This window comes from Leptopilina boulardi, unplaced genomic scaffold, assembly GCF_019393585.1.
Source record: "Leptopilina boulardi isolate dan_hultmark-lab unplaced genomic scaffold, ZJU_Lbou_2.1 LbouV2_90, whole genome shotgun sequence".
Classification (NCBI taxonomy): Eukaryota; Metazoa; Arthropoda; class Insecta; order Hymenoptera; family Figitidae; genus Leptopilina; species Leptopilina boulardi.
The window spans coordinates 220,719-245,704 of NW_026138039.1; the positions used below are offsets into that span (position 1 = coordinate 220,719).

General features: G+C 24.9%; 2 protein-coding genes across 2 annotated transcripts; one reads left to right on the forward strand and one right to left on the reverse strand.

Moving 5' to 3' along the window:
- Positions 1–3,638: 3,638 nt before the first annotated feature.
- LOC127290858 (uncharacterized) lies at positions 3,639–11,276 on the reverse strand. Its single transcript, XM_051319663.1, has 3 exons — positions 10,256–11,276; positions 6,909–7,058; positions 3,639–6,754 (listed from the first exon to the last, which is right to left on the reverse strand). Exons 2-3 carry the CDS (start codon positions 7,054–7,056, stop codon positions 4,221–4,223), a joined length of 2,682 nt encoding a protein of 893 aa, XP_051175620.1. The 5' UTR covers positions 7,057–7,058; positions 10,256–11,276; the 3' UTR covers positions 3,639–4,220.
- A 2,259-nt stretch (positions 11,277–13,535) lies between these two features.
- Positions 13,536–24,198, forward strand: LOC127290859 (uncharacterized). The gene is made up of 9 exons (XM_051319664.1): positions 13,536–13,997; positions 16,096–16,232; positions 21,599–21,769; positions 21,845–21,994; positions 22,428–22,626; positions 22,725–22,819; positions 23,003–23,240; positions 23,537–23,686; positions 23,802–24,198. Exons 1-9 carry the CDS (start codon positions 13,826–13,828, stop codon positions 24,077–24,079), a joined length of 1,590 nt encoding a protein of 529 aa, XP_051175621.1. The 5' UTR covers positions 13,536–13,825; the 3' UTR covers positions 24,080–24,198.
- The last annotated feature ends 788 nt before the right edge of the window (positions 24,199–24,986 follow it).

The following is a 24,986-nucleotide window of genomic DNA, read 5'->3' on the forward strand; positions in this document are numbered from 1 at the left end:
ATTAAAGTATTATAGCCAAGATAATTGACAAGTTCAAATGGTGGTTGAAGATTATCAAAACTGTCAAAATATTCTGCTTTATTTTTAATTTTCTTAAATGCTACCCAATGAGTACCTGGACCATCTATATCATCGAGATTTATAATGGCTGATTCATTTTTTCCAGGGCCTCCTATAGGTAACTTACTTCGCATAAAAACTCCTCGAAAATGAGGCATTTTCATTGCTTTAGCATACTTGATTATATCAAAATTATTTAGTGGTCGTTCAGGAAGGTTAAAGACCTTTTTTTATTTCTTGACCCTTTTGATAAGGTTTTAAATGTAGACCTGATTCTTTTAACAAAGGGTTTAAATGCAAGCCCAAGCCCTGTTTATATGCCCTATTGAAAAAAACACGTATAATTATACGTATAATAATACGTATAAATATACGTATAATAATACGTACTATTATACGTATTATTATACGTATTATTATTCGTATAATAAGACATACGAATTTGAAACAAGAATTATACGTATAATTATACGTATAATTGTACGTGTCTATAATTTTTAATATTTAGGAATATATAAATATGGAATATATTTTTGTTTATTAATATATACCTAAATATTATAAAATATTGACAAGTATAATTATACGTATAATAATACGTATAATTATACGTATTGTTATACGTAAAATTATACGTACTATTATAGGCGTATAATTATACGTATTGTTATACGTAAAATTATACGTACTATTATAGGCATAATTATACGTATAATAATACGTATAATTATTCGTATATTTATACGTATAATTATACTTGTCAATATTTTATAATATTTAGGTATATATTAATAAACAAAAATATGTTCTATATTTATATATTCCTAAATATTAAAAATTATAGACACGTACAATTATACGTATAATTATACGTATAATTCTTGTTTCAAATTCGTATGTCTTATTATACGTATTATTATACGTATTATTATACGTATATTTATACGTATATTTATACGTATTATTATACGTATAATTGTACGTGTTTTTTTCAATAGGGTGGTTTCAAGTGAAGACCTTTTGCAAGTTTAATTTCTTCCATTGCTCCACCCGGCTGAAAAAACTTGTAAAAGAAAATGTACAAGTTCTTGTACATGTGCATTAATGAACTTGTACATTTTCTTGTACATGTTCAAGTAATGTTCTTGAACAAGTTCAGCATCCGGAATTGAGACATGTTCTTGTACCATAACTTGTACAAGATCTTGGATAAGAAAATATACTTGTACAAGAAAATGTACATGTTCTTGTACATATTTTTGTGCAGGTTTCATGTACAAGTACTTTAACATGAACACGTTTATGTTCTTGTACAAGAACATTTGTTTAAAAATGTTTTTAAAAAAAATTTGAAATTTTAATAAGTTATAATTATTAAGACTGTTCACTTATGCATGTTAAAAATTATTGCGCAGCTGTAAAGCCTTAAGAAAACTACTGCGCAGCCTTTAAAGTTTTTAATTTTTAATTTAAAAGACATAAATGAACATGTACAAGAACATGTTCCACATCTGGTACAAGAAAATTTACATGAAACCTGCACAAAAAAATATGTACAAGAACATGTACATTTTCTTGTACAAGTATATTTTCTTGTTCAGGATCTTGTACAAGTTCTGGTATAAGAACATGTCTCAATTCCGGATGCTGAACTTGTTCAAGAACATTACATGAACATGTACAAGAAAATGTACAAGTTCATTAATGAACATGTACAAGAAAATGTACAAGTTCATTAATGAACATGTACAAGAACTTGTACATTTGCTTCTATAAGTTTTTTCAGACGGGTATTATGACGTTGAGCTTCTTTTAATCTTTCTTTGACTGCACTTGCATCCCTGTTTAAAAAAAGTATTGAAAAGTATTGGATTTGATAGAGTTTTTATCAAACATGAAGTGAAATTCCAATCCAAATTTATCAAATATTGAAATTCCAATCATTTTCAATAGCAAGTGTAACATTTAATCATTCTCTTTCAAATATTTGGATAAAATTTCTATCAAAATGAATATAACTTGGAACTTTAATACTACATTATCAAAAGATTCGGATTAAAATTTAATCAAATTTTATCCAAATGAAAATGTAATAACTTTTTATCGACTTTATGTATTAACGAACTATCATATCCTATCCGTAAAAAATATAATACTCTACTATCAAAAAATTTACATTAATGTTCTATAATAGTCTATCTGCTGGAGAATTCAATAATTTTCTATCAAAAGGATTTTATTAAGAATCAATCAAAATCTATCATTCTGAAATTCTTATACTTTCTAATCATTAGTTTCTTATAAATATTCTTTAAAATCCTATCCGCTGGAAAATCAATAATTTTCTATCAAAAGGATTTTATTAAGAATCAATCAAAATCTATCATTTTGAAATTCTTATACTTTCTAATCATTAGTTTCTTATAAATATTCTGTACAATCCTATCTGCTGGAAAATTCAATAAATTTCTATCAAAAGGATTTTATTAAGAATCAATCAAAATCTATCATTCTGAAATTCTTATACTTTCTAATCATTAGTTTCTTATAAATATTCTTTACAATCCTATCTGCTGGAAAATTCAATAATTTTCTATCAAAAGGTTTTTAATAAGAATCAATCAAAATCTATCATTCCGAAATTCTTATACTTTTAAATCATTAGTTTCTCATAAATATTCTTTAAAATTCTATCCGATGGAATATTCAATAATTTTCTATCAAAAGTATTTTATTACGAATCAATCAAAATCTATCATTCTGAAATTCTTATACTTTTTAATCATTAATTTCTTATAAATATTCCTTAAAATCCTATCCGCTGGAAAATTCAATAATTTTCTATCAAAAGGATTTTATTAAGAATCAATCAAAATCTATCATTCCGAAATTCTTATACTTTTTAATCATTAGCTTTTTATACATATTTTTTAAAATTCTATCCGCTGGAAAATTTAATAATTTTCTATCAAAAGGATTTTATTAAGAATCAATCAAAATCTATCATTTTGAAATTCTTATACTTTTAAATCATTAGTTTCTCATAAATATTCTTTAAAATTTTATCCGATGGAAAATTCAATAATTTTCTATCAAAAGGATTTTATTACGAATCAATCAAAATCTATCATTTTGAAATTCTTATACTTTTTAATCATTAATTTCTTATAAATATTCCTTAAAATCCTATCCGCTGGAAAATTCAATAATTTTCTATCAAAAGGATTTTATTAAGAATCTATCAAAATCTATCATTCTGAAATTCTTATACTTTCTAATCATTAGTTTCTTATAAATATTCCTTAAAATTCTATCCGCTGGAAAATTCAATAATTTTCTATCAAAAGGATTTTATTAAGAATCAATCAAAATCTATCATTCCGAAATTCTTATACTTTTTAATCATTAGCTTTTTATACATATTTTTTAAAATTCTATCCGCTGGAAAATTTAATAATTTTCTATCAAAAGGATTTTATTAAGAATCAATCAAAATCTATCATTCCGAAATTCTTATACTTTTTAATCATTAGTTTTTTATACATATTTTTTAAAATTCTATCCGCTGGAAAATTTAATAATTTTTTATCAAAAGCACGTTTTTTTAAGATTCAATCAAAATCCATCATATTATTAAAAAAGATATAAAATATATATTTTAAGTGGGAATTACTGCAACAGTAAAAAATTTCAAGTTATAGTTAACAAACATCACTAAACGAGAATATCAAATACATAGCAGCACATTTAATTAGCGAAACACTATTTATTTTTACTTCATGTTAACAAGCGTTTTCCATGTTTAAAAATTATGAGTGAATTTGATAAAAGTAAAAACAATTTATTTCCCATAAGAATATGGGCGCCTGTTTTTCCCTGCAGCTATCTAAAGCTACATCTATAAAATCGACTCTGACGTCACAAGTGACAGACTAATTTATGCTTAACACAAAACGCAGCATGCAAATGCAGTCATGTAAACACCGCCTTAATGAAATTATATTTAGTAAAATTTTAATACTTTTCTATACATGTGTTTATTAATTTTACTACATAATTATTTACATTCATAAAATTCTATCTGCAAGTAAAGCGCAATCGAATTTAACTAAAATTTTATATACTTTTGATATGCACATGTATAAAATATTCTGACAAGTCTACGAGACGTTATCAATAAATGGAATAGAACTAACATAAATTCTTCCTTCTACTTTTATTGATATTAATTTTTCTTTGATTTCTTGAATAGGGAAAGTAATCACTTGTTCGATTATTTTAACGCACTGTAAATGTTCAACATCAAATGAGGAATTTTGTTTAGTTTCTCTACACAATTTTCTTGCTATTACACGAACAAATGTATCTGATTCGTGAATAAATTTAGTTATTTGGACAATCGAATTATTTTTTAACTGAGCAATTGTGTCATTGGTTTTTTTTGCTCGAGTATATTCACTTCCACAATAAATTGTACCTCTGTAAACACAACGTGCATAAAATTTGTTACTTGAACTTGGTCCTAGAAGTATTACATCAGTATCAACAGATATTCTTTGCACCGATTGTATGCACTGTTTATTATCAAAAAGAAATTTACAAAATTTAGCTGCCGATTCAGATTGCGTCGTCTGTTTCCATAAGAGTTTAAATGAATTTCTTTGCAGCATTCGGCGCACAATTTGATCATAAATTCCCTTGGGACCAGTGACCTGCCTTTTTAAATAAAAAATTCCATTTTCGTATGGGAAAGCCGAGGTAGCCCATAGGGGTCCTGACATTCGAACTGACTGTACTAAATGAAGTAGAATATGTACATTGAATGTCATGCTGCCTATGCCGTACAATAATTCGAATTCTCCAACAAATTTTAAGATATCATATTCACACCGATCCAACTCTTTAACAGTAATTGATTTTTTGAGAAGAATAAATATAGATCGTACCAACAATGATGTATGTTCAATAATATTAATACCGGTTTTTTTATCAATTTGGGATTCAGCATCAGGCAAAACGCATTCCAAACATGGTAGACAATAGAATAGCAGCCATGACTGCCATTCAGAGGCCTTCCATTTAGCTTTATCCAAAAAAGATCTGGGTGAACGATGAACTTCATGAGATGGTGTAATTTTACACATTAAATCGTTTAGTTTTTGTCGTTGCTGTTTTGTAAAATGCCATGAAGAATTACTTTCAGTCCATATTTGAAATAGTTGTTTTACAACGCCAATTAAGACACTATGCATATAATCGCAAGGAAATCCCCACACCATGTTAAAAAGCATTAACATCATTAAACTGCTTTTACCTTTTACTCCATTAATCCAATTTCCTAATTTGAAAGCTTTTTCTGCGTCAGTTTTATGACTCTCATCTGTTCTAATAGCATCATCTTCTTCTTTTAAAATCGGATAACGTACATAGTTTTCTTTATGCACCCCGTGTGCATAACACCAACTGCAACTACAATATGCATTGAACTGAGAACGATTTTGAATGACTGGACGAGCAACAGAATCCACGCAGCACAATAAAGGTAATACTTTTACTGTAATAACTTGATCGTTCAAATCTTTACAGTGAAAACCTTTATTAGTTAAATGCAGAGATTGATCTACAAATTTTTCCATAAAATATTGCATTTGAGTTGGTGAAGGTTCACGAGTATCTATACTTAATGCGCAGAGAAGTGGATATTTGAATCTAATTTCAGGTGGAAGTTCATTAATAAAACATTGTAGAGGCCAAAAGGATTTCTTAGAACTGTGAAAAATTGGAGCACCATCTGTGTTAAAAGATAACGTAATTGTAAGGTCCTCATTCGAAAGGTTAATAATATTTTTATACAATTGACCATCGAATACATCGCGTATAACATTTGATCCATCATTAACGTTTTTTCTAATTTTCTTATGATATTTTATTAATGCATTTTTGACATCCACGTTACTAAATAATAACTTTAATTGATATTCTAAATCAACTGAAATAAAATAATTTGTTGATGACATACTTAATTTAAATTTTTGTCCGCATTTACTGCAAGTAGTTGTTGATTTTTTAAATTTTTTTTTAGTCGTACATGGCAACAAACCTACAGAACAAGTTGTACAATAAAAATTATATTTTATAACATTATCAGGAGCATCACATAATTGAGAAAACATATATTTTGATAATCGCCAGTTTTCAAATTTTGGCCCAGCTAAGGCCTTTACCAATTCAAATAAAGACATTTGAGCTGAATCAGAAAGCGAAAAGCGTAAACAAAATCCTAATATCATAAAGAGTACATCAGAGACACAGAGAGCAGCACTTGGAAACATAATTTCTCTTCCAAAATTTAGAAGTTTAGAAAAACCAATGTCAATTTCTTCGTTAATATTAGCAGCTGAATCTTCGCTGTCTGATTCATCTAAGTTGTCTATATCAGAACTTTCAAGATTTATTGACTCATTATCAGAAGAAAGAAAATCGTTTGAATCCACAGACATTGTTTGGTGTAATTGACCGTAAGTTTTTTCTTGGTTTGTTGTTTCGTTATTGTATGAGTTTGACACTTTATGTTGCTCATTTATTAAAACAGAGTCTTTCGAAATAATAAAAACAGTTTCATTGTCTGCTGGCGTGAGACATTCTTCTGCAATGGTTACATCCATTTGATCAATTTCATTTGAAGAAGAGGGACCTAATTGAAAATAATAAAGGATTTAGATTATATTTTGCAAAACATTAATATAACCATTATTTACCGTAAAATGGGGTATATAGTCAGTCAACATTTAAAGGCCGAATATACCTTATTTTGTGGTAACAATAAATTGAAAAATAAAATTAAGTACCATTAGAAATATCAGCAAAAGTAGTACTAAGTGATCTTTGATTCCATCTAAGATGTGTTTGTGCACTGACTTCATTTGAATTATAATTTGGATCCAAATATTGTTTGTAACGTTTACGTTTACTTAATTGCCCATTTTTGTCCGTCATTGCTGAAATAGAAAAAAATTTAATGAAATAGTACTCGTCGACAGCTTGCCCGCTCGCTTTAATGTCAGTCAAGTAGGAGTCAGCTATAATGGTCCGCACGCTATTACCCAACTACCATTAGAGCGACCGTCTGACCGCTCCAGGGTTCTTCTATTTAGTAAATCAAAAAAATCGAAAAATCTCGATAAATTCTACAAAGAAAAGTAATGTATGTAATTTATATAGATTACACCGAAAAAAATAAGTTCTTAATTTTAGAGGATTCTTCTTCTTTTGCGCCTTTTTCCCCCTATATATGCACGGAGAAAAATGATTTATATAGAATAGTAATAATTATACTTTTGTAGTAAAAATTACTATTAATTGTAAAATTTCCTTCGCATGAGTAAATATTACTATTTCTGGTAGTAAAAATTACTAATAGCTCATGGCGGGTAAATTCGCTCACCCACTTTTATGCTTTATTTCATCTTTAAAATAAAGTTTAATACCTTTATTACCAGGTAAAAATGTTAAATTTGTTAATAGAAATACTAAATTTTAGTTTAAATCAAATTTAAAGCAAAAAAATGGGTGAGCGACTTTACCCGCACTGAGCGAAATAACCCCGTTTTACGGTAATTAATTTCTAATTAACTATTTATAAAGTAATAAAAATAAATATTATAATAATTATTATGCCTGGGTGAAAATTTCCCAAATGGGCCACCTAAAACTGACTTTTCAAATTTAAAATATTTTTTTTCATAATCTATTGTAGAAAGCCGAATTAAAAACATTCCTGAAATGCGTTTTTTAAAAAATTAATTTTTCATTTAGTAGTAGCGCGGCGCGCTGCTATGCGTCGAAGCCTATTCTCTGTCATCGAATTATTGACTAGAATTCTTGAATATCAATTTTTTTCTTTATTTTATTATTTAACAATCATATAACTTTTCATTACAACTGGTTTCTGAGAATTTTTTCAAAAACTGAATATTCATTAAATTATTTTGCAAGTAACAGAATTAGTATCACTAGAGAAAATTTTGCATTGAAATGTAAAATTTGGCTAAATAAAAATTTGATTTTGCAAAAATTTAATTAAATAAGAATTCGGTTAAATAAAAATTACGCTTTAATAAAAATTCGGTTAAATAAAAGTTCTGCTACTGAAAAATTTGGTTCTACGTTAAGTTAATTTTCAAAAATTCACACTTAGTCCACATTAAGCGTCCCAATTAAAATCTTTTCGATAAAATAACAAATTCATAAAATTAATTTTTATAATTAATTTATAGTAATTTAATAATTTAATTTTTAATTTAAATAAAAAAAATTTTTTTCTTATAATTCTATTATAATTATAATTTAATTATATTTATAAGTTAATTATTATTTTAATTAATTTTAATAATTAATTTATAGTAATTTAATAATTTAATTAATAATTTAAAAAAATGTATTCCTTATTAATATAAGAACACGTTTAATTTTATGAACCCTGGCGGATTAAAATCACTCAACGTCCACTTTGTAAAGTAGACATTGAGTGGACATTGGGTAGAAACTTGGTAATTCGCAAAAATAAATGTTAAAATGACCAAATATGAAAAAATTCGAGTTGCAAAAGGTAAATAAATATCCAGAGACTCAATTCTAGTAATAATTGCGTTAAATAAAGCATTAAATATTAAATAATAAAATAAAGAAAAAAATTGATATTCAAGAATTCTATAGTCAATAATTCGATGACAGAGAATAGGCTTCGACGCATAGTAGCGCGCCGCGCGCGGCAGTGGTGACTATTCCAGCGCTTGCACGTCACTCTTCAAACTCGCGTAATTCACTCATTTTTTAAAGGTACTAAGATTTTTTTTTTAAATTAAAGTTGAGAAAGTGTAGATTTATGTCGTTTTTGAAATTCTTTCCTAAACATATGAGAAATAGTTTAAATATTCATTTGTTTATTAAATAAACAATTTAATTTGCATAAACAATAAAGGTTAATTAAAATTTCTATTGCATTTCAAAGAGACATCATTTTTCTATATACTCACCAAATTTTATTAAATTTCATTAACAAGCAACAGAGTAATTGCAGATTTTGTGGAAAGGTAACAAAATATTCAATTGTTAATAAATAATTGAAAAATTAATATTTTAAAAAACGCATTTCAGGAATGTTTTTAATTCGGCTTTCTACAATAGATTATGAAAAAAAATATTTTAAATTTGAAAAGTCAGTTTTAGGTGGCCCAGTTGGGAAATTTTCACCCGCCTATAATAATAATAAAATAAATTAAAAAATATAAAAAAAACTTATTAAGACTATATAGTAATTATAATTATTATTTGCTAGTATACTTCAAAGTTTTATATATTACGTGCAATTCCAGCTTTATATAAAATTATTATAAAATTAATTAACATAATTCTTATTTTTTTATATAAAGTCAGAATTAGTACCAAATTAAGTTTTGTTATTTAATATTGAATAGTGTTAAGACGACTGTGATGTTGAATTTTTTTTTTAATAATGCAACATGTGCTACGTTGTTTAGATTCATAATGGATCGTATACAAGGATAAAAGACATCCCGCAGAGATGTCGTAAAAAGAAATTCGAGTATAGGACAAGCAAGTCTTGCAAATGTTTTTCTATTGCTAGATACAGACATTTAGAAAAAATTATATTGCCCTTTAAAATGTTTTTCTACATTATATTTCTTGGAAGAAAAAATGTCATTTGTTATGAATTTTTTTTAAATTTATGTTTAAATATTCATTTATTAATTTATGTAGAAAAAGGAGTTTTTATTTCTTTTTATCTTTATAAATAAATACATATCAAAAAATTTATTAAGCAAATGTATACTTAAGGCTAAGAAAATTTATAAGTTTTTAATTTTTTATTTTAAGCAAAACTACCAAGAGTTATTTTTGTTTTAGAATTACTTGTATTTGCATTAAAAAAATTTTTCGAAATAAACAAAAATTTTTGATTTGTTTAAACAAATGCAAAAAATTTTTTTTGAAATTGTATTGTATATAGCATTGTATTTTTGGGACTATAAACTATAAGAAACCATCATAAAAAATCGATTTTTTGGTCGAATACACCGTTTTCTCAGACCCGGTCACATATTATATATCCTCAATTTCCCAGCCAAAAAAATCAATGATGTCATTACATATTTAGAATAATGTGTATACTCACTTTCACTAATGATACTCTCTTATATCTTGCTCGATGTAATGCATAAATATATGATGCACAAAAATATTATTCACTGCACAGCAATATAATTGTAACATATAGTTTTCCTTAAAAGTTGTAAAATGTACTACTACTACCGACTTTAGGTTCAAATACGGAATGAGCTGTTTTCGCCTACTGACGTTTTGCCTATGTAACTAGGGAATATAATTAAAACATAATTAGTATATAAGTTGTTGAAGATGAACATGCACAACTTTCTCTGACAAAAATAATGACCCCAAGATACCTAAGTGTATCCACAATAAATGAAATTTCACTTCTTCAGATTTGAAGATACTTTAATCTGAATTAGTGGAATTTCACTTATTCGTCAGTGTATTTTTATTTATTTAGATAAATGGTGTACTTATAATTAGCTATTTATAAGGAATAAGTTAAATACTATCCCTATTGAAAAACCCTGTACAAGATCTTGTACAAGAAAATGTACATGTTCTTGTACAAGTTGTACAAGTAAATATATTTAATATTTGTATGAAAATGTACATTTTCTTGTACATGTTCTTGTACAAGTTCTAATACAAGAACTTGTTCAAAATTCTGATGCGGAAAATGTACAAGATCTTGTACATGTTCTTACCAGAACAGGTATAAGTTCAGCTGCTGAACATGTACATTTTCTTGTACAAAATCTTGTACAGGGTTTTTCAATAGGGATTACTTATATTGCATTGCAAAGAAACGCAATTTTTTTCATCATAATGAATCTATTTTTAATGTGAAATACTAAACAACTTAAAGTCAATATTATGTAATATAAGTTTACTAACCTCAACATTTTACAATGGATTCTTGAATTAAAAAAGAAATATCTGTTAAACAAAAAATGATTATTTTGAAAATTATATAATAATAAAATGCTTGGTCTGTCCTTCTGTCCTAACTTGAAGTTGGTTTTTTATGATTTCACGTGTTTTTTGAATAGTAATCTTATGACGTGTCAAATTTGTATCAAATTAAACTTGAAAATTTTAGAAATAATTAAATTTCAAAAGATATTGTTAATTTTCAAACAATAATAAAATTTTACAGAACTAAAAATAATTTATCAAAAAATTTTTTGGAAAACATTTTTTAAATTTAATTGAATTTTCAAAAGATTTAAAAATTGAGATTTTAGAAATTAATTGAATTTCAAGTGATTTTAATTAAAATTTTTTATGATTTCACTAAAAAATTTATTAGAAATTACAGACAAAATACAATTATTTGATAATCATTTTTAATTGAAAAATGGTTTCAGATAGTTGAATTTTCAAAGAATATTATAAAAATATATTTAAAAATAATTGAATTCCCTTAGAGTTATAATTGAAATTATTAAATTTCAAAAAATTTTCGTTGGAAAATTTTAGAAATAATTAAATTTTAAATGCTTTTAAATTCAAATTATTGAAAATTCAATTAATTTTGAATTCAAATTTTTTAGAATAATTAAATTTTCTTTAATTTTGATTTGAAATTTCGGAAAATAATTAAATTTCAATTAAAATTTTGGATAATAATTCATTTTTAGTTGATTTTTTATTGAAAATTTTGATAATTAATTTTGAATTGAAATTTTAGAAAATAATTAAATTTTATTTGATTTTAAATTTAGAAAATAATTGAATTTTAATTGATTTTGAATTGAAAATTTTGAAAATAATTGAATTTTCTTTGATTTTGAATTGAAATTTTGGGAAATAATTGAATTTTAATTGAAATTTTGGATAATAATTTAATTTAAGTTCATTTTTTATTGAAAATTTGGATAATTAATTTTGAATAGAAATTTTAGAAAATAATTGAAGAATTTTATTTCATTTTAAATTGAAAACTAGGAAAATAATTGAATTTTAAAAGATTTTGAATTAAAAATTTGGAAAGTAATTGAATTTTCTTTGATTTTGAATTAAAATTTTGGGAAATAATTGAATTTTAGTTAATTTTGGAATTGAAATTTTGGAAAATAATTAAATAATTGAATTTTTGTTAATTTTCAATAGAAAAATTTGGAAAATATTTGAATTTTAGTTGATTGTAAATTAAAATTTCGTAAAATAATTAAATTTTATTTGATTTTAAATTTAGAAAATAATTGAATTTTAATTGATTTTGAATTGAAAATTTTGAAAATAATTGAATTTTCTTTGATTTTGATTTAAAATTTTGGGAAATAATTGAATTTTAGTTAATTTTGGAATTGAAATTTTGGAAAATAATTAAATAATTGAATTTTTGTTAATTTTCAATAGAAAAATTTGGAAAATATTTGAATTTTAGTTGATTGTAAATTAAAATTTCGATTAATAATTGAATTTTATGTGATTTTAAATTGAAAATTTGGAAAATAATTGAATTTTAAAAGATTTTGAATTGAAATTTTGGAAAATAATTAAATTTCAATTACAATTTTAAATAATAATTCAATTTTAGTTAATTTTTGATAATTAATTTTGAAATGAAATTTTAGAAAATAATTTTATTTTATTTGAATTTAAATTGAAAATTTGGAAAATAAGTGAATTTCAGTTGATTTTGAATGGAAATTTTGGGTAATAATTGAATTTCATTTGATTTTAAATTGAAAATTTGGAAAATAATTGAATTTTAAAAGACTTTGAATTTAAAATTTAATAATTTAATAATTAATAATCTGAGGCCTATAAACATATAATTTTTATTTTTATCATTTAATATGGAATAATATTCTAATAAATTTAAATAATTATTGATAATATTAATTTTTAATTTCTCTATAACAAATAATGAAATACTCAATTTGGCGCGCTTGCGCGCGTTTAATATTGCTAGTAATTAATAAACTAATACTAACTAAAATTTAATTGAAATTTTTTTCCAAAAGTACTTTACGAGAAAACTTGCGGAGAATATTTTTGCATGTATATAGGTCTAATGTTGTCATATGACCTGAAGATGTTATAAAATTAATTTTATATTCTCATATGCACATCACTTTTTAATAATAAATGATTTCAGCTTTATTGAAGTAAGTCGATTAAAAATCTATTATAAAAAATTGACTTAAGTAAATTTACATTAAATAATATTATCATTCAATTAATTGTTTTGACAAAACTTCCGTTCTTTTGAAATAGATTTATTAAAAACAAAAAAATTGAATTGTAAAGAATTTTTTTCTGCGAATTAAAAATTTTTTGACAAAGGCAGAAAACTAATTCACAGAATGTTCTTTTACTTGACAGTTTTATTTTACAATTTTTATTTCCTTGTTTTATTTTAAAAAATGTCATTATTGTTATTATTTTCTAAATAATTAATTTAGTAACATAAAAATTGTGGTACGCCGGTATAGTTGCATGGCGTATACAATTTTTATATTAATACAATTTTTTTCTTGTGGGCATCATACAGATGTCGCTTCGTCGCTTCGAGTAGCTACTCTCGGGCGCGCAACAGATTCAAAATCATTTCAGGCATATAGTGAGCAAATACAGTTGCGTTCGCAATAACTTTGGATTTGTTTTCTGTATTTTCGACAAAATGAGTTACGCGTGTGCCAAATTCATGAAAACTTGTGTTCGACACAAGTTATTAACAATTGTTGAAACGAAAAATGTTAAACATTTTAAAGGCGATGAAGTGGAACGAAAAAAAAATGTTCGTATTATCTGTGGTGACGGATACTGTGGTGCCGTATTACTTTTTTTAGGAGGTATGTCTATATTAAAATATTTTAAAGAATTTGAAATATAAATGGGCATAAATTTCTTTAGAAGAATTTTTTAATAGTATATTTAATTAATTTACAATTAAAAAACTTTATGTCAAACGACTGATTTTAAGATTCGTTTTACAAATATCAATTTACAAGTATCAGTTTTATTATTTAAAAAATGCCCTTTGCTTTCTTCCTGAATTTTCAATATAAATAACAATTGCATATATATTTATGATTCATTAGAAAAAAGATGCTCTTAAATCAATGTTATTTACGCGAAGCATAAAAATTATTATTGGTATAAAAGAAAGTGCTACAAAATGTATATCTTATTTCATAAGTTCTATAACAAATCCTTTTATACACTATTTTTTGTGATTTTGTCAAAAATATTGTTAATACACTATTGTACATTTCTCATTGTCAGTATATATTTTTCTCAATATTAAAAATTGAAAATTTTTATATAATAATTAGAATAAACTGTATGCAAGTTGAAATAATTATTGGTTATATTTACACTCACTATAAACAAAAAATTTAACTAACCGAATTAGTAACCTACTTTTTGCTTTTAAATTAGTTCTATTTTTTACTACAAAAATATTGAAATAATTTATTAATTTTCTTTAATTTAGATTTCGAGAGTTTACATGCTGCTGTCATTAATTTGATATACAAAGTGATTTTTATGTTCCGGACCCCCTAAATATTTTTTTTAAATTCATTATTATTGTCTAAAAAACAAAAAAATAAGAATAAAATTTTTTAAGGGGACCGAAACATACAAATCACCCTGTATACACAATTTATTAATTTTAACATAAAATATATTTCCAAAAAAGTAATTAGTTTTTAATAAGTCTTTTTTTATAAAAAATATTAGTTTATTCAAATAAAATAAACTTGAAAGTTTAACATAAAAATTGAGCAAACGTTTATCTGAAACTCGTTCAATATTGATGTTTTGATATTTAGTAGGTACTTAACAACTTCACAGAAAATTAAAAGGCATTAAAATAAGCTGCAACGCTTCTTATTTTAATCCAATTTTGCTTATTTTAATACCAAAATGGATAAAAATAAGCAAAATTGAATTAAAATTTTAATTTTTAATTTAATTTTTAATTAATTAATTTTCTGTGTTAAGTATTTTCATATTTAATATGTTTTTACAAAATTTATTTTTTAATTTTAAATAGAAAGTGTTTAAAAGTAGGGAAAACCCATATGCACATAATAAAAAAAAAATATAGCCCTATTGAATGTCATACTATAATCCCTTGGTGTCCCCTGCTGATTTGGTTTATTACAAGTTGAACCTCGCACTCAAATATAGTTAGGTAAATGAATGCCTGAATTTTAAAGATTGTTTTTCTACCGTAGTCTTATACAAATTTCAAAAATTTAATGTAATAGATTCTAGTATAATAATTTATAACATTGCCTGCAGTTTATAATGTTCATATTATTTTTAATTTTCATTTATGTTTCTTGTAAATAACAATTGCTTTAACAATCTAAATATTCATTATTGAAAATAAAAAATGTAAATATGAAAACTATAATATTTATATAATAAATATATATAATTAATTCATATACGTTGTAATTAGAAAATGAACAAAAATTATATGTATCTAAGCTTTTTATATTAAATTAATAAAATTGTGTATGTTTTTTTGAGTTAAGTTTAGCGTTTAACATTGGGGAACTTTTTATAATTATGCTTTTATTTATTATTATTATTATTATTATAATAACAATTTGTTTAACGTAAATCATTATTGTAAAAAAATGTTTGCCGTATACGACACTTTTTAAAAAAATCTCTAAAAGTTTAGAATTTAACTTTTTTCGTATATTGACAAAATTACAAACTATTTTCTTTTGAGAAAAAAGGGTCCGATCCACAGGTCAATAATAGTCTCGAGCGTCTTCATATAAATGCTTTCTAAAACAGATGTGCACCAAACCTTTTTCTTATTGTACATTTTTTTGAGAAAAAGGCAATAAAAATTTTAAACCGTCTTTTTCAATTTGTTCAAAATGAAATGTAAATCCATATCCTAATATCGAGCATGATTTTCAGAAACGAAGAAAAGTGTAGAAACTTTTATGGCGTCAACTAATAACAATAAAAGAATGAAAATTCCCAATTTAAAAAATATGGACTCTTTCACTGACACGGATTCCGAAAATGATAAAAAAAAAAATTTTAAGCGAAAAGTTAAATTAAATTTATAAAGTATTTCAGTTCTAGTTATAAACATTTTCAAGAAAAATGTGAAAATTCTGTCCTTGTGTCATTATGACTTATTTTGTCTGTAATTATTTTTAAAAATTATTATAAAATAAAAAATTTTCCAGTAAAATAATATAAGAAATTATAATAATTTAATAACAAAATTGAAAAAAAGATATAGCTGCTCTACTTATCGTGGCGCAAGTACGAAAATTCAATTTTATTTTATATTCTATATAAACGGCATATAATTTAAATCCTATAAAGAAAAAAATTTCTATAATGATCAAATGTAAAATTAAAAGTTTTTAAATTCCTTTTTTGAAAGTATATGTGTGAAGAAATGTCGGTTTTTTTTATTTTGACATTTATGAAAGTCCACATTTTATTCAGTCGATTTTTTATTCGGTCGAAAATTCTAAATAACCGACATTTATGAAGGTCGATATTTTATTTGATCGAAAATCTAAATGGTCGATATTTAAAGTGGTCGACATTTTATTTAGACGTTATTTTATTTGGTCGAAATTCAAAATGATCGACATTAAAAGTGGTCGAAATTTTATTAGCTGGATATTTTGTTTGGTAAATATTCTAAATGAACGACATTTAAAGTGGTCGATATTTATTTGTTCGATATTCTAAATGATAGAAATTTAGAAGCATCGAATTTTATATCCATCGAAATTTAATTTGGTCTATATTTTAAAAGCTCGACACTTTTTTAGCTATACGAGTTTCCTTTCTATGTAGTTTGTCGGGAAAGCACACTGAAATTTTGCGTTTGAAATTATTGATGTAAATAATAATAACAACATAGAGAGGAAACTCATATAGCTAAAAAAATGTTGAACAAATAAAATATCGACCACTTTAATGGAGCGGTCACACCTCGCCTGCAGGAGCAGTTGCCAATGGCAACCGTGTAAGAGTAAGAGAGAAGGAAAATCTTCTATCTCTCTTACTCTTACACGGTTGCCATGGGCAACTGCTCCTGCAGCCGAGGTGTGACCGCTCCATAAATGTGGACCATTTAGAATATCGACCACAAAAAAAAATATCGAACTAATAAAGTGTCGACCACTTTTAATGTCGATCATTTAGAATTTCGACCAAATAAAATATCGTCTAAATAAAATGTCGACCACTTAAAATATCGAGCATTTAGATTTTTAATCAAACAAAATATCGACTAAATAAAATGTCGACCATTTTAAATATCGACTAAATAAATTGTTGACCACTTTATATATTGATCATTTAGAATTTCGATCAAATAAAATATCGACTAAATAAAATGTCGACTTTTATAACTTAGGCCAGTCAATAAAGACAAAAAATGCCACTAATTGCTTACAAATTTTTCTAATCGGATTTTGGTAGTTTGGAGGGGTAGTATAAAGGCTCCACAGTTTGCTCTCGATTTCCGGTTGCAGCAATTAGTGTAAATAATGGTTATTAAAGTTGGTGAAACGTGGTTTTTTGGTGCTGGTTGCTTTCGGATTATTTGTTTAAAAGTTATTGAATTTAAACCATTAAAAATGGCACTTTTTTAATTGTTTAATAACTTTGTCAATGATAATCCGATTGGAGTGAAACTTTCTGAAAATGTGCCCCTCGCGATACTGAACAAAATGAAAAAACTTCGAACTCAATCGGATGAATAGTTTATTAATTATTCCATTTGTTAATTAAAAACATGTTGTTTTTCAACCTACTTTCTACAGAACGATATGGAGCGAATTCAATTTTTTTTCTTTCATTTTACTCTTGAAGAGTGATACTATCATGTACATAAAAGAAAGAATTGAAATTCATTAATTAATTGCATAATTATGGATAAAGAAAAAATGTTACTTTTTTTCGTTATAAACAATTGAAATTACTCGGCCAGTTTTTACTCTATCGAATTCTAATAAACGCCATTGAATTTCTTTTTTCTTTTCAAAACTTTTAAAAAAAAGAAAAACAATCTAGGTCAAAGGGGGGGGGGAGATAACTTTTTATTTTCAAAAAATTCTTCACCCTATAATTATTAATATTTTTTAGTCAAATTTACAGTACTTCAAGCTTAATTTACGTACTATAAGATAAAAAATTGTAAACATTGTAGGAAATTTTTTTCTTATTTATAAAGTGGGCTAAAGGGAGTTCATCATTTTTCCTTGCTCAAAACGGCGGAGTGGGGGAACTCGTAGCGCGGATTGACGCCCGCTATAAAACTGAAATCGCCCGTTCAAATTTACAAAAGTTGTTGTAAGTCGGTTAATTTTTAACCGATTTTAATCTTTCTTTTCTTTGATTTTATGTTATTTTTTCTCCTCTTTTCAAAAATGGAATTCTATTTTTAATAAAAAAATTTTTTATCAATATTTTAATAATTTTTTTTTAATAACAAAATTTTTTCATTAATTTAAACATTTTTATGCTTTTTTTTAATTGCACATAATTTTAAGCATTTAAATGTTATTTAATTTTTAAAAATTATTAAAATAATTAATTCACATTCGTGTAGCACTATGTACTCTTTTTGATAATGTAAACAAGTTGTAAATTCAGATGTTCATTACATGAACATTTTGCTTCCTCTTTACGATCAGCAAAAAAATTTGCTTCCTTGTGGAGAAAGCATTAACATTGAAATAAACATACATAAATAATATAATAATATAAACATTTGAGTTGAATTTAAAGAATTAATGGAATAATTAATTACGCATTAATTAATTGAAAAATTCACATTTTAGCTGAAATTTATAAAAATGAATAAAAAATAATATATAATTTATAATTATTTACAATTATATATATAATAATAATATATATAAACTTTCATTAATTCTTTAAATTTACCTCAAATGTATACTTTACATATATACATCGATTCGTTTTGACGTAAGGAATACAATTAATTCATATATATACTTCAATTTAAAAAATCACAAAATTTTTTTGCCAAAATGTGAATTTTTGATTTTTTAACTTTCATTAATTCTTTAAATTTACCTCAAATGTATACTTTATATATATCGATCGATTTGTCTTGGCGTAAGGAATACGATTTTATCATATATAACCTTAAATTTTTCTATTTAAAAATTTTTTCGATTAAAAAAAATTTTTGGAAAAAAGACGATAAAATTTTTTTGGGGTATTTTTTAAAATCCTTTGGTCAGTTTTGAGATATTAATATGATAAATAAGCCTACCAAATTTTATCTAAATTCATTAAACCTGTTAAATTTATCTTTTAAACAAAAAAGGGATCCACACACACACAAACACATACACACACACATACATACATCCGGACATTTGATCAGGATCTCATATAACATGTTTCTATAAAGAAAAAAATTTGTTTCCGCCACTTTGAAAAGTTTTATAAACGAAAGGACTACAAAGCTTCCTCCAAGAGGAAGCAATATTTTATTACAGTTTACTAGTGATTTTATTCCTTTTTAAATGTTTGTAACACAAATTATTATTATTATCATTATTAAACTGTAATAAAATATAATTTTTTACATTATCAAAAAGAGTACATAGTGCTACACGAATGTGAATTAATTATTTTAATAATTTTTAAAAATTAAATAACATTTAAATGCTTAAAATTATGTGCAATTAAAAAAAAGCATAAAAATGTTTAAATTAATGAAAAAATTTTGTTATTAAAAAAAAATTATTAAAATATTGATAAAAAATTTTTTTATTAAAAATAGAATTCCATTTTTGAAAAGAGGAGAAAAAATAACATAAAATCAAAGAAAAGAAAGATTAAAATCGGTTAAAAATTAACCGACTTACAACAACTTTTGTAAATTTGAACGGGCGATTTCAGTTTTATAGCGGGCGTCAATCCGCGCTACGAGTTCCCCCACTCCGCCGTTTTGAGCAAGGAAAAATGATGAACTCCCTTTAGCCCACTTTATAAATAAGAAAAAAATTTCCTACAATGTTTACAATTTTTTATCTTATAGTACGTAAATTAAGCTTGAAGTACTGTAAATTTGACTAAAAAATATTAATAATTATAGGGTGAAGAATTTTTTGAAAATAAAAAGTTATCTCCCCCCCCCCTTTGACCTAGATTGTTTTTCTTTTTTTTAAAAGTTTTGTAAAGAAAAAAGAAATTCAATGGCGTTTATTAGAATTCGATAGAGTAAAAACTGGCCGAGTAATTTCAATTGTTTATAACGAAAAAAAGTAACATTTTTTCTTTATCCATAATTATGCAATTAATTAATGAATTTCAATTCTTTCTTTTATGTACATAATAGTATCACTCTTCAAGAGTAAAATGAAAGAAAAAAAATTGAATTCGCTCCATATCGTTCTGTAGAAAGTAGGTTGAAAAACAACATGTTTTTAATTAACAAATGGAATAATTAATAAACTATTCATCCGATTGAGTTCGAAGTTTTTTCATTTTGTTCAGTATCGCGAGGGGCACATTTTCAGAAAGTTTCACTCCAATCGGATTATCATTGACAAAGTTATTAAACAATTAAAAAAGTGCCATTTTTAATGGTTTAAATTCAATAACTTTTAAACAAATAATCCGATTTTAACTTTCGACCAACCGTTTTGTAGGTATTTTTAATACCTTTTTTTCTAATCACAACTTTTTCCTCTATAATATACAGGAAAGCAACCAGCACCAAAAAACCACGTTTCACCAACTTTAACCATTATTTACACTAATTACTGCAACCGGAAATCGAGAGCAAACTGTGGGGCCTTTATACTACCCCCCCCCCAAACTACCAAAATCCGATTAGAAAAATTTGTAAGCAATTAGTGGCACTTTTTGTCTTTATTGACTGGCCTAACTGTCGTTCTTTTAGAATTTCGACTTAAATTAATTCGATCAATTAAAATTTCGAACTTTTTAATTTTTGGGGAAAATCATGCGCCTCATATTATTACAGGCCTCGTATCGACTTTAAGGGACAAAAATGTCGTTTTAGTCATTTTTTTTATTTTAATAAAATTTAATTGGTTAATAAATATTTTACTTTAAATAACTAATGTTATTAGATGTTAAATTAATTTTATTACTTTTGTAATGAGAATCTATAAGAATATTATCAAGAAAATTTATTTCGAGAATATTTCAGAATCAAACTAATTGTAAACATTTTAAACTTTACAAAAGTATCAAACATGACATCTAAATTGTACACATAGAAAATTTTTAATTTATAATATTGTCAATTATTTGATATAATTTCTCGTAGCATATTTTACAAAATTTGATATATTTAAAATAAAAAATACAATAAACTGTGAAAGGAAGTAAATGTTTTGATAATCAGAGAAATCTTTGTTTTTTATTAAATTAACAGGTAGATAACAACAATGAAACTCAGAAAAATATTTTAAATGCCAAGTTGGCAAAAATGGCAGCAGTTTCTCAACCTACTATAACATCAATAACAGTACCGAAACCTGCAATAAATGTGTCTGAATTTGATAAAAATGTGCCAAGACCGTCCGAGAAGATTAAAGAATTATCGGTAAGTTACACACTCTTTCACGAAAATATAAAAGATTGTAGCGGAGTGACTTTGTAGCTGTATGTATTTTTACAGGTAAACTTAAATAGAATTGCTTCTACACTAAATGTCAGTAACTTTGCAGTTGATAATATTATACAAAATGAAAATTCTATAAATTTTGATAAAATTCATCAACGTGAAACTCCTTTAATTCTCAAAACCAAAGAAGATTTTAATAATAAGGTATTATAATTTATTATAACATTTCGTTGTAATATTAGTGTGAATATATTTTAGAAATTGGTAGCTTACGTTTTTATATTATATTATGTATATGAAATTTATTTTGTTTGTAAATTAAATTGAGAAAATATTGTGGTTTTATAATTACGGAGATATTGATAATAATACGTGACTTGTAGGATAAGAATCTTCACTGATGTCTTTTACATCCCTGTTTACTATTAAGGCACTCTCACACCTTTTTGGCTGCCTGCAGGTTACCATGGCAACGCATGAGAGTGAGTGCGACAGAAAATTAAAAAATTTGAATATTCAAATTTTCTGTCTCACTCACACTCGTGCGTTGCCATGGTAACCTGCAGGCAAGCAAGCAGCCAAAAAGGTGTGAGAGTGCCTTTAATAATTTTATTTATTAGATATTTGATATTTCTAGGAAAACGAAACAAAGAAAAATGACAACAATGAACTCAAACTTATTTTAAGGAAAAAAGATATTGAATTAAAAAAATGTATAATCGAAATTAAAAAATTAAAAAAACAACTGGAAGATGAAATGGATCAGAAAAATGACCTGCTTTTGTTAAACATGGACTTACAGAGAACGGTCATTGGACAATTTTCAAATTTACATTGTAAATATTTAATCAAATAATTATTATTTTAAACGTTTTAAGTACTATACTTCATATTTGTTTACATTTAATTAATAAAAACATTTTTTTATCTATAGCTAATTTAAAGGAATTGACGAGTGAGGTTACAGAGGTAGCAAACATGTCAGGAAAAGAGTGTGCGGACTTGATTAGTGCCATTAAAGGAGATGAGGTAAAAATTTAAGAAAAAACTATATATATATATATATATATATATATGTGACCTGGACAGTGAAAAGGGGACTTACGTGCAAGTTTAGAAGCTCAATTACTTATATAGCTTACTAGAAGCTCAATTATGAAATTAAAAAAACTGTTATAAAATATTATTATATATTTATCTATACTTTTGTAGATACACCTGGGTCGTAATATTTGGATAAAGAAGACTGTATATGACGCCATTAAAGGAAAATCTCGCATTACACCAGCTTTATTTGTAAAAGAAATAGCTTTGGCCGTCTTCGGCATAGATACACTCTTAGCCAGTACGGTTACAGGCAAAACATCAAATAGGTCCAAAAGTAAAAAGATCGCAGACGCAGAACAGGAGATATTTAAATTGGATCCAATTAAATTGATGGCTATTGGGGGTAAACATAATTAAAATACAGAACATTTTTGAATTACACTATTAACACGAAAGTTATTAACACTGTTAACATCACAGAAGTTTTAAATGTCCTCAGAGTTTAAGGTTAACATTGTTAACTTGTTAAAAATTACAAAAGTTTTGATGAAAGTTTTTCTTTGTAATTTAAAAAAAAATTTAAGATGCTATCTGGACAGAAATTAAAGCTTAATCAACTTTTTTAAGAAAATTAAATTTTTGAATGAGTTAAAAACTACTTTTTTAACAAATGATGTTATTAATCAACAATATTTACAGATATAACGTTCCAATGGATGAGGGTAGAGTTGAAAAAAAGCCAGATGGAGTCCGAACTAGAAAAAGCAAAAGTGGGTAAATACATTTCACATAAAATAAGTGAAATGAAAAGATGTATTAAAAAATGCGAAGAGTCAACTGCAGTTACAAGTACGAATGTTTTGCTTAATTACATTAAAATATCTAATTATTTTAGTTATATAAATATGCAATAATAGAAAAAGTTATATATAAAACATTTTTAACAATTATTTATTTATTTTAGGTAATGGAGCAGCAGAAGAAAAATTTTGTCAAGAAATAGAAAGTGTTGAAAAAGTAGAGGATATATCTCTAATTGGAAACGAAGGTGATAACATGGAAGTGGATGAAAGTAATGATAAAAGTGTAGCATCAGATGGTGATTATGAATTTGACGACTTGTCAGGCAATGACAATGATGACGACAGTATTAATGACAATGTAAATGACAACTACCAAGATCCCTTATTCATCGAACCCTTGAACATGAATGACAATTTATTTGATGAGAAGAATATTTAATAGTGTATTTAGGTTTATTTATTAAAATATTTTATTAATAGTATTCAACTAAATATATTATATCAGAACATTTGAAAATTTTATTCCTATTATATCAATGTACTTTAGTTTACATACTATTTAACTTACATTATAATGTTTAAATAAAATAAAATATGAAAATCATTGTCTTTTCTAAAAAAATCTTTTAAAATAATATATATATATATATATATATATATATATATATATATATATATATAAATAAAATTGCACAATGTATATATGTATTTAAGGTACTAAATAAACATATAATATATATGTTATAAACTTTGCAACAAAAGTTCTGAATAAAAACTTATACAAAATATAACTAAAATGTCTAGGATTTTTTTCTGTAAAAAAGTATTAAATTTGATAAGTATATAATAATAACTTTATGACAGAAACTTAAAGAATTGATCTACAATATTGCAGATTAAAAAAAGAATTCAAATGCATATAAATAATTTCTATTAAAAATTAGTATATCAAATTGAAGGGTTAGATGCTATAATGCAATACGCGTTATTTAATTAATATGGCGCGTATTCCCTTATAGCATCCAGCCCCTCAATTGAACGGAAAAAAGTATTCATTTTGATAGAATTTCTATCCAAAATAATTGATAGAATCTTAAACAATATACACTATAAATTCCAGATTCAAAAATCTGATTGAAAAGTCCCTAGTGAAAAAAAACACGTATTATTATACGTATTATTATACGTATAATAAGACATACGAATTTGAAACAAAAATTATACGTATAAATATACGTATAATTATACGTGTCTATAATTTTTAATATTTAGGAATATATAAATATGGAATATATTTTTGTTTATTAATATACACCTAAATATTATAAAATATTGACAAGTATAAT